The 12,015-nt window shown below is 33.6% G+C and overlaps 1 protein-coding gene across 2 annotated transcripts in view; it reads right to left on the bottom strand.

Annotated features, from left to right (window-relative positions):
- The window catches only part of ROBO1 (roundabout guidance receptor 1), a 196,418-nt gene that overhangs the window by 46,549 nt on the left and 137,854 nt on the right, over positions 1–12,015 (bottom strand). For both annotated transcript variants that reach the window (XM_036754542.1, XM_036754543.1), the window contains 2 exons: positions 10,941–10,983; positions 5,399–5,553 (listed from right to left, as the gene is read on the bottom strand). In XM_036754542.1, coding sequence (XP_036610437.1) covers positions 5,399–5,553; positions 10,941–10,983 — 198 coding nt within the window. The remainder of the gene's footprint in view (positions 1–5,398; positions 5,554–10,940; positions 10,984–12,015) is intronic.

Raw genomic sequence — 12,015 nt, 5'->3', positions numbered from 1 at the left:
GTATAATTGGAGCCTACATTAGGAGAAGCATAGTGTCTAAGACTAGGGAGAACAAAGTCCTGCTGTATTATGTTCTGGTCAAACTACATCTAAAGCACTAAGTAAGCATTCCTGGGCTCCACGATTGAGAAAATATATAGATGAGCTAACGAGCACTTAAAGTAATGCAACCAGAATGGTGAAGGACATGGAGATCTTTCACCTAGGGATCAGATGAGTATATTTAGCCTAAAGTAGACTTGAGGAGTCATGAAAGTTGTCTTAAGGTGGTTGAAGGGTTATTTATTGTGTGGAAGCAAAATTAGACTTAATTCTCTTTGGCCCCCAGAGGACAGGATTAGATTCAGTGGGTCATTTCTGCTGTATTTCAGGGAAAACAAAAATAAAAACAACTTCCCAACAACTGAATCGTTCTGAAGTGGAATGGCTGCTCAGGAAGTAGTAAGCAGGCTCCCACTCACTGAAGGTCTTCAAGCACAGGCTAGATTACTTGTCAGGTGTATTACAGAAGGGATTCTTTTTTTGATGTTAGAGAAAATGACTTTTGGAGTCTTTTCCAACTCTGAGCTTCTGTGATTCTCTTAATATAAAATGTTAATCATTTTAGAAATTCATATTGACAGGCTCTTTGGAATATTAAAACACCAACAATGGTGGCAGGGGGAGTATTTTAATGATTTGAGAGACAGCATAATCTCCATTCAAGTTCTACGTCTGATACATACTGGCTGTGTGGCCCCAAGCCAGTCACCTAAACTCTTACTATCTCAGGAAACATTTTAGAACTCTGTGCTGCCAAAAAAACAAACAAACAAAAAACCTTTATTGATTTATATGGGTGGAATGAATTTTCTTCTGGTTAACTCCATATACCAAATGAATTCACAAGTCTGGTCAAATAAATAAATAGATACATAAACAAAGAAATGACCAGGGACGTTCATGCAAAGAGTAACAAGATTTTTTAAAATGAATTTTTTTTCCCTCCCTTAATTCCTAATCCATTACTCAAGTAATTTTTATGGGATTGTACGTTCCATGATGGCAGCAACCATATCTTATTTCATAATTTTATTCCCAGAAATTTATACCTTGTCTTACAACTAATAGGTGCTTAATAAAAACCTAATACATTGAACATCACTATTAATTAACCAAGTCTCAACTTTGATGACAAATTTAGAACAAATTAAAGCCTCAGTTTTAAAATGTTAAAATAAAATCTTACAAATATTCAGAACAAAATTCTATGGTAAACAAAGAGATTTTCATAACAGAAAAATAAAACCAATATAAATTCAAATAATGCATTTTGCTTCATCAATTTGTATTTTCAATATGTAGTACCAAACTTAACAAGTCATCTTTATCACAATATTTAACTTTACAGTACAAGTCATTTTGTAAATTACTGAAGATAAAAGAATAAATGCTATTTAAAGAAAAAAACTGTATACATTCTTCACTTTACTTTGTGTTCATTCAATTATAAAACAGAAAAGATGCTTCTTGATTTTTCTGGCTTTCTGTCAGCAGTAACTATTTCTAATCACTATGTCCAGATGTTTACTGCTTTAGAAATACTAATAAATGCTGCACGTGATTTTGCTAATTTAATTTTGTTTTGAATAAATTTTCAGTATTTGATGCATCCATGATCTCACTGGTGGTGAAGGTGCTCTCTCCAACAGTGAAAAACATAATCTATGAATAATTTTTCATTCTCTGTGAGTCTCATCCACTCTTGTCCAAGATTTTCTAAATCTTCTATAGAGGATCCATCCAAAAGGTTGGAGGTCTTCCTTTGGTGTTTTTAATCTTTTAAGGATGCCAATATAGCACCTCAGCCCATCTGTTATCTCTCATTCTTGTCCTATGACAAGCTCATCCTCTCTGCCTGTTACATATGTCCTTGATAATGTCTTATGATAACTTATACACAAGTTCTTGTTGATAGTATGGGGCAGCATTACTTATGCACAGCATGTACCAATGCCCTCCTCTAATTCTTCTGAGATAATGTGTTGATTCACAATATGGCATATCACCAAAGGAATATAGATGTTAAAAAGTTGGACTTTTGAAGTTACCAGCAATTTCAGATCACTGAAAATGCTCCACAATTACCCAAATGTAATCCAGCTTAATCTCCTTTTTAAAAAGATTCCTCACCCTGTTCATTGCCCATTTGCATGTATCCACACACATCTATACATACATATATACATAATGATAGACTCAGTGGGTCTGTTCGTTCCTCTGCATGCTATGATTTTGTTTTCTCCATGGTAGTGTTCTAGACAGTAGATAGAGCACCAGTTCTGGAGTCAGAAAGACTTGGGTTTGAATCTGCCTGACACTTTCTAGCTGTGTGACTATGGGCAAGTCACTTAATCTATATTTGCCTCAGTTTCCTCAACTGTAAAATGGGATAATGGCAGTACTTACAATCCAGGGTTATTGTGAGGATTAGATAATTTAGATAATTTTTGTAAAGTGTTTAGCACACAAAGGTGTTATGTAAATGCGTATTCCTTTCCCTTCCATCCCTAGGCAAATCTCTTTTAAATGGCTTTAGATCTATCTCACAGAGGAGGTGCCAGGTCTCAACAGAGACAGCAACAAGAAACTCTGAAAACAGGAGAGTTTGATGAATTTTGGTCTTAACAGGGAATTGCTATTTATCTATACTTAAACAAGACTTTCTACATGACATCAACAAACACCATTCTTTGCTGAGTGTTAATACTCAACAGATAATTGAATAAAGTTAACCTTTGTCACCATATCTGTCATAGAATGCTGAACGATTTTAACATAGACAGGCGAGGCAGCTTGTCTGAGTGGAGCCTTTAAGGCAACATTTTGTTCTGCTGAGATAATACACTTTTGTACTCTATAAACAATGTATGAAGTGAGAATTAGTAATGATCTGTTTTGATCAGCAGGATGAAGAAAATACACTTTAATCCTACTACATCTTGATCTGATCTGCTGTATGAAGAAGAACCAATGGCACTTTAGATGCCAGAAAAAAGTTGTTGGGCATGACAAAATACAGACAAAAGAAATCGGTCCTAAGGCAGTACTTCATATTTTAAGGATTTGTGATTCTGTCGATGTGAGTGTTTCTCTTTAAAGCAGCCTATTAAAGATTCTGTGAACAAAAATTTCATCACCATGTGTCCATCTGTGTGATAGATAGGGATTATACAATGTTAAATGCAAGCTATCTCAAAGCTATCAAAAACAGGAAAGGTCAGTAATGGTGGCCAGGTTTTTTTTTCTTTCAGAAGAAGACAAGTTAACACATCATAAGCAACTAATGGGCTTACTTTCTCATTTCTACAAAATCTTTATGAAAATGGCCTAAGGAGAATAGAAGAAAAAAAGCAGGCTTTGGCAGATACTTCTAGAGAGTTGACTGTATCTTCAGAGTGGCATATTTTTCTTTGTATCTTAAATTTACACGCACTGTTATTTTCAGTATACAACTTCATATAAATCTCCTTTCCTCCTTTAATGCACAAGGTCTGGAGTAACAGTGCTTCTAATGTTTTTCTATTTCTATATCCTTTTCTTCTTTCCTTTTAAGTTTAAGCGACAATGCTTTCTTCTTTGTTTTGATTTTATGGGAGGGGGGTCATTTGGAATCATAATTAACAAAAGAAAAATTACTTATTTATCACAAAGTTGAATTTTAATTCATTTTCTTAGGAAAAGTAGCAGTCATTGAAGAAACTGGTTCAGCATAACTAATCTCCATGAAATCTATTTGTCCTAACAAGAATTTTAAAAATAGCGGATTGTATAAGACTGTATATTGTTTAAGTTGACTTTTAAAAACTGCTTTTGACTTTATATATTTTATTAAATCATGAAGAGCGATGAGGGAATATTTTAATCTGCTTAGCTTGGCAAATTACGTTTAGGAAGTCATTTCAAAGACTTTCATTTCAAAGACTTCCTGTTACTGTGCTATCAGAGTAGAGTGGGAGTTCACTAAAAATCTTGGAGTTAAAACTGAGTAAAAATCTAGATTCTATGGATCTTTTCAGAACTGATTCAAGTTTTACTTTAACCATGACATTTATCAATTAGACACAGCACAACAATTTGCAACCTAATTATAAGTTATGTCACAGTCACTTCAGTTTTATTTTTATCTCTTTAAGCACGTTGTAAGTTCGTCAAAAACAAGGGCCATGTCACATACACTTCTTGTGTCTACACAGCACTTAGTATATAAAGCAGGTCCTTCATAAATACCTTGAGTAAATGAGTGAAAATAGAATTTGAAATTTATTTTATCTTAATAATATTATTCAGGTCTCAATAAAGTATCAATACAATGAGTTATTGTAGCATGAAGGTGCCCCCTTGTTCTCAAAAGGAATACCATTGAAATAGATGTTGAAGGTCATACACCAAGATTGAAAGAGTAAGTAGGGACCCAATAACAAACTTTATGGTTGTATGAGGACCAGTGAAGAGAGGTTCATCAAGACGGCAGACCATGAGGTGGTGGATTTTTTTCAACTACAGCAACTCATGAAGGCCATCTACTAAGGTACTGAGAGATCAAAATCTGTGCTATAGGGATGAAATCACAAATCCTTAAAGGATTAAAGTATCTCATCTGAGTTTGGATGAAAGGCATTGTCAGTACAGCTTCTTAAGTGGAAGAAAATGGAGTTTGGGGCAGTGCTCTTCATTAAGAAATGACAACATAGGGCTATGATCTGGATATTTCCTGATACAATGGAGAAGATAGGAAATACAATATGAGGACAGAGGTAAAAAGAATATATTTTTGGCACTTTGCCTAGAAATCCCATCCTTGCCCTTAATATTTTAAATCACATCTTGCTGAAGGCTAGCATTTTGGGACTAACCAAGTATATATAGGTCAAGTATCTTGGAAATCTGTGTGCCACAAAAACACGACTTAGCTATAAATAACGGTTTATTTGAAACATTTCATACAGCCAACATCTTGTACAATGAAACATTATGGACTCTTCAAATTCATCCTAATAGATTTCATCTTCTACCATAAAGAATAAAGGAACAAAAGAAATAAAGAAGAAATCATAAAGGCATTTTACTTTAGCAGGTAAACCCTTAAGGATATATGTATGTGTGACTCTGTGTGTGTGTGTGTGTGTGTGTGTGTGTGTGTGTGTGTGTCTGTGCGTGTGTCTGTGTGTTTGTGCAGGAGACAGGAGTGAGGACTTAGTCCAATTGAACATACATAGAAAGGGAGGGGGAAGGAGAAGGAGGGAGAGAAAATTTGGAACCCAAAAACCTGTGGAACTGAGTGTTGAAAACTAAAAATAAAAAATAAATTTATTTTAAAAAAGCAAAATACATAGGAAATGAAGACCATCAATCTAACCTGGGCGGCTATACGTAGTCAGGTTGCTGTCACTGTTTCCGTTGCTTGCTGTACAACAGTTGATTGAGCAGTCATTGTGATTATTTCCAGTATTGGGCCAAGTATCTGCTAGCCATGGTTGAGTGACAGGTTCATTGATATTGAGAAGTCCTGGCCTTTAAAAAATGCAAATGTTATGAGCATAAGCAACAACATCCTTTATGTGTCTAGCAAACAGAACAGCAACACTAGACTTATTGAATATAGAAAGGCTGGCTCATCAACTGGGTAGAAGTATTCAATGAAATCACAGAATTCTATGAATCACAGAATCACAGAATCACAGAATCGTAAAATCTTAAGATTTGGAGAGCCCAACATCTATGTACAAAGTAAGGCTCAGTCACAAAACTAACATAACCCTGATTAGAACCTGAGTATCCTGATTTCCAGAAAAACAAACTTCTGAAAAAATGGTTGTAAAATAAATATTAGTATTCTAAACCATAGCCACAATATTTGCCACAAGTGTATCAATTCAGTTTTTAGTAGTCTAAACTGTATTCCCAGGCTATGTATTTTAGTTTTTGGATACATCTGAATAAGTACCTTATTAATGTGATTTCTCCCTAAATTTTATTAAAGAATATGTCATTTTGTTCAAGACTATGGGCCCCTCATATTAAGTGCGAGTTTTTATTCAAAATAACGTATTGCAGAAATCCAGAACTGGCATTCTGACCCTCTTGTTCAACATACTTTTCTGAAGGTTTGTCAAAATGTTTTACTGGCAATCTTGCAAAATATCATAAATCCATTCATAAATGTAGAAATAATTTCTTGCAAAATTTGCTGCCTAGATTTGGATATACATATTTTTAAATAGGGAAACATGCTGGAATTCCCTAAAGATTTTCCCCAAAATGCGTAAGAATGGGATTTAAATGAAGCCTTAGAATTCATAATCCTTTTGATATGAAGAAAATAGCAATCAAATCAGTCCTACCTCATATTCTAAGAGCAAGTAATTGTGAAAATACTTATATACATATCCCAATGTGATGAGCCATATCTGGATTTGGCAACCCAATCACCAAATCTGCTTCCTGTGTGTTGAGATGACCTAACACCTCTAGAAGAGTTAAGAGTTTGTACTAATTAGAAGCTAGACTAAAGATTTGACTTAGAGGATAAGACACACTATGAGGCAGTTCAATACAGAAGCTATTTGTAGAGAGTGTTTTATAAATTTCAAAGTACTATGGGTTAGTTTCTATTAATATTATTATTGCATAGTTCATTAGATCTCACCTTCTGACTAATTTTTAAAATAAAATTAATACTTCAGAATAGAAATTTCATAATTATGAGTGTGTGTTCACTAACACAAGATACTTACAACTTGTGTGTATTCTAAAAGAGAAATTTGAGATTTATCTTGTGGAGCTCCTCACATTTTACAATTACATTTATATCATTAGATGATCTCTAATGCCTTTTCAGGCTCTAAAATTTTTTTTCTTCTTAAAATAGATTTCATAGACACCTTTCATTATAACATCATTACAATCCCAATGCTTCCCTCTCCCTTCCTCCTTCACCCTAAGTCTCATACCTTATAAAATGAGTGGAAAGAGGAGGGAAAAAACCACTAGTTCAGCAAAAATAACCAACATATCAAAATATCTAACATGGTAGTCAATGTTAAACACCCACAGTTCCATACTCATACAAAAAAATGTTTTTAGGGGTCTTCAGGGCAATGTGTGTTTGTGTTTCAGGGGTAGGGCAGGGCAGGTCAAGAAGAGACATCTTATGATACTATAAATTTTGAGGGGGGAAATGGATTCAATTTGCACAATATAAGTACCGTACATACGAACAATTTTCCTTTTTCATCTTCCTCTTAAAAGAAGAAAAGTATCAGCATAGAAATTATAACAGAGGAACAAAAGTCAGAAGAATGGGTCAAATGTAAATTAACCAGATTCTGAATCAACTATAAAAATAATTTAATAATAATTAGAAGTCTTTATAGCAAAATGTGTTATGTATGTTGTTCCTTATAGAATTCAAACTTCAAATACTTAAGGAAACATCCAGAATACCTATCTAACTTACAACAAGTATTATGAACAAATTTGTGATTTATCCTTCTATTTAGAAAGGCAATGAGAAATATGGAGGAGAGAGGGCTGTCAGTGTAGACAGAAAGGCCTAGGTTTGGTTCTATGTCTAACATACTGGCTATCTGACAATGCGAAAGGCACTAAGCCTTTCAGTAATGCAGGCAATCCCAGGATTGTAAATTGCAGTTAAGTTCTTAATTTGCATTGCCCACAGTAATAAAATCACATGTCCAAACCAAAATATAGAGACATAGATATAAATGGATATGGAGATATATCCTTCTGTTTAGATATCAATTTCAAAGCTAATCATTTGCTTTAGGATTTGGCAAGTCTTCCATTTCATGCTAGAAAGCTAATTTAAGATAATCTTTTGTAAAGCTGTGATAAAAGCAGAAAGATTTAAATGAACAACTCTGCATGTAAACTTCATATTTTAAATTTTAAAGACAATTTAATATGGTTCACAATCCCTCAAAAATTTCAACCTCAGACCAATTTCTATAAAGGTTGACAAATTGGTGGTGGTTATACGGTCTGAAACTAAGCAGCAGAAGTGGCAGATCACGTCATCAGTACGCTGATATATTGAAAATGACTACTGAGTAAAAGCAGCAAAAAAAAGGCCAATCATTTTGATAGAACCTGTATAGTGTTGTTCTCCACCTCCTCTGCCAACTTTGGGGTCTTTTACTTGTATTTTACAAGTCAGCATTTTTTAATGCTTTTATAAATAAAGGATTCTCTTCTTGTTCCTATAATGTCAGAGGGGCACACTTGCTCATAAAGAAGAGGAAAAAGAATATATGCACATACATGTTTTATACATACATGAGCAATACATGCACATGTATGTTCTATATACATATAACGAACATTTACATACATGTATGTACACATATCACTCTCCCTATCCTCAAGAAACTTATATTTTACCCAAAGGAAGAAACTATAGGCAAAGAATCATATACATATACATATATACATATATACACACACACATGCATGCATGCATGTACACATATATCACTCTCCCTATCCTCAAGAAACTTATATTTTACCCAAAGGAAGAAAATATAGGCAAAGAATCATATATATACGTATGTATGTATGTATGTATGTATGTATGTAGCCCAGAGCTAGGAAGGTCAACTCTGTGGATTCCTTTCACTTTTGAGCTGTCTACATGGCCTTGTTAGTCAAGTGGTGATTTACAAGGTAAAAGTAGGAATGGAGCATGGGTGTTCAATAACTTATGTCTAAAATATTTCTTTTTACTTAGTTGATCAACACCTATATGATTAAGGAAACTGGTTTGGCTTTTGTTCTATTCCTGAAGAAAGGAATTTTTTTTTTATGTTTCTCCCTCCCCCATTCCAGGTTCATTGTACCTCTCTGATGCTTTATATTATAGTGTGAGGGTTAAGATGGTATTTTTTTCCACTGGAGGGCCAATTAAGAATATTTAAGAGGAGAAGGGCTGAAGAGTAATTATTACCTATTTCCACTGTCACCCCAATGCAAAACACCTAATGCTTCCATTACTGATAAAGCGAGAAAGATGTTTTAGTTTCTAGTTCCCCAAATTTTTATTTTTAAAAGCATTTAGAATTATAGAATTTAGAGATCTGAAGAGGACTTGGAATATTTATTAACTTCTTCATTTTATGGAGGAAGAAACTGAAGCACAGAAAAGAAATTTAGAATCTAAGTATATGGACACCTAGAATTCAAGTCTTTTCACATTATTTGGGAGACCTGGAATTAGTAAATTTCTTAGTTTACACTTGGTGTATTTCAACCCACTCCGGAAGGAGGAACTTATTTAAAATACTAAAAAATCTATTTACAGACATGATATCTATAACAGATAATATACATAGTAATATGTAATGAAATTATATAAGATAAATTACTGATATATATATATTTATAATACACACGTACATACAAATGTTATATTTAAAACAAAAATAATCAGAAGGATAATTCACGAATTAGAAATTCTGTATATGCTAACAGACACTGTCCTGCTTCAGATATTTTCTTGTGTTAGCACTCTCTTTAATTAGATTATAAATTTGAGGTCTAGAACCTGTTTTATATTTCTTCAGTATGGAATCTCCTTCACCAGAAACAAAACAAAACAAAACAAAAAACAAACACCCACGGACTGCGCAAATATTAGGTATCTGAGTAAATATCTGCCAATGGATGGATTATAGTTAGCAGGTCAGAGGTTTTTAATCAGAGTATACAAGGATAGAGGGGTGGCAAGACAGACAGATAAAAACAGACAGAGACACATTAACCCATTGGCCTAAACCTTGTAAAGAGCAAGTTCCGGAAACCAGAAGCTTTTTTATGAATGCTTAAAACCACTGACTGTTCTAAAGGATACCAAAATGTGTACAGCTTTAACTCTTGAATTAAATTAATTGGGAAACAAAAGTAATCCTTACAAAGAACCACTACCCTGATGATATAAGGTAAATACAGATAGATATAGCAGAGGAAAGAAACCTGCATTACTAGCACAGAGATCAGTGTTTGATGCCAAATACTCTTAACTATACTGCTTCTCCATTTTCTGGGTGCTTTCATAAATGTTTAAAATGGAAAATAAGTCTTATGCGAAAACTTCAGTTTAGTTTAGTTTGCATATCCTAAACTAAATATGGTGGAAACTTCTTTTGTTTTCTTAAAATTACCTTTTATGCTGGAAAGTCATGCACAGGTGGCTTTTTATCATTCTGGTGGAGTCAAACCTCACAACAATTTGTGACCCTACTGTATTAATATCATTGCCCCTTAAACAATAACTAGTCCAGAAAGCATGCTTCAGATTCCATTTCAGCTCTATCTAGATGTTTGCAGAATTCAGATTTCTCACTATTAAGCCAACCCTGATTTTTTCCTTTAGGACATCACTTATTTCAAGCGATGGTTTAAATTGCTCTACAAAGCCAGAACAGAATTGCAAAAAGTTACACGCTGCTGCTGTGTCAAGGAGGTTTCTTGATGAACATTTTTTCTTTTGTAGTATCTGTGAAACAACTATATTTCTTAATCTCAATAAATGCCACAACTTAATTACTTTAATGCCCTTAATCATCTGTTAAATCAGCACGTCTTTTCTTTCTCCAGTGAACGTGCTCCCTCTGGCGTTCATTCCCTAAAAACACATTGGTTTCAGTCATAGCAACTGTGCTGAAAGGGTTCCATTTGATTGATTGTACAAGGGAATCATGGGCTCTATCATTAAAAGATATGAATCAAATTCTCCCATTTGTGAAATAGTACCAAAATCAAGATAATATTGATTCTGTATTTTCCTTCCTTAGGACACATCTTGTATGTTTAATAAACCTTAATTCGATACAATGAGATTTATTTCTTGCTCTTTAAAAATCTAAAATAAACAGTGCAATTACCTGCCTCCACTGCTCACTGCTTCGCCTCCTCTCTGATAAGTTACTAGAATATTACAAAAGAAAGGAATTAATTAACAATGATATTAGATATTTAAAACAATGCATGTATGCATACTTTCTAAAAGAGAATATTTTCTTTTTACTTTCTAGAGAAATTCATTTATTTTTAAGCTATGACAAGGATTTTAGGAAACAACCATTTTCCTAAATGTGCCACCAAGACTGAAAACAGAATTCATTCATTCATTCACCTTCCACAAAATACTAAATATCAAGTATTTATCTCCATGCCAACCTTCCCATAGTTACAGTTCCATTTCATGCATAATTTTATGATAAAACTATTCAATCTACGATTTTATTTGGAAAACTAAACTCTGTCAAAAAAAAGCTGTAAAAGGAAATAATGGCTATGACATATTGAAAAAATACCATAGTAATAGTAAAGATAACCATAAAAATAAGGAAAAAAATCTACTATGCAAATTCAGGTTACTATTCTACCTATGGACGCCATCCAAAACATTCTTAAATGAACAAAAGAACAAAAAAAGCTAGCTTTCTGAAGACAAGAGCCAAATAGTCAGATGCTTTAAATTTGCTTTATTTATCTATTTTAAAAGTTATACATGGTCAGCTAGGCAAGATAAGCTTCACTGCAAATCCTGATAGATTCAACAGCCATGCATTTTCTTATTAGGAATGTGTTTTTTAAAATCTGTCAAATTCTCACCCTTACAAGAACTCCTAGCTAGGAACCTGCAAGGGAGAGATAACCGCTTCCAGTGATTACAATAACCAGATTAAAATGTAGGAGGTAATATTACAGGTAAGTCTTTTGCTAATGGTAATGTGCAAGAAGAGGGCCCTCTACCAAATAAACTGAGTATATATGACTATCAGGATCTTGACCCAAGAAAATGGAAAGCTTTATTCTCCAAGTATGCTGTACAATACAATTTACTTCTTTTAAAAGGTTATTTCTATAGCCAAGAATTATACGGGAGAGGAATTCATATTTGAAAAATCTACCAAGTTCAAGTTGAAGAAAAGAATGAAGTCAGAAAATAATCAA

The sequence above is a fragment of the Trichosurus vulpecula genome, chromosome 4, assembly GCF_011100635.1.
Source record: "Trichosurus vulpecula isolate mTriVul1 chromosome 4, mTriVul1.pri, whole genome shotgun sequence".
NCBI classification, from domain to species: domain Eukaryota; kingdom Metazoa; phylum Chordata; class Mammalia; order Diprotodontia; family Phalangeridae; genus Trichosurus; species Trichosurus vulpecula.
Note: the sequence above shows the minus strand (reverse complement) of the source record. Positions and strands in the feature narration are given on the sequence as shown.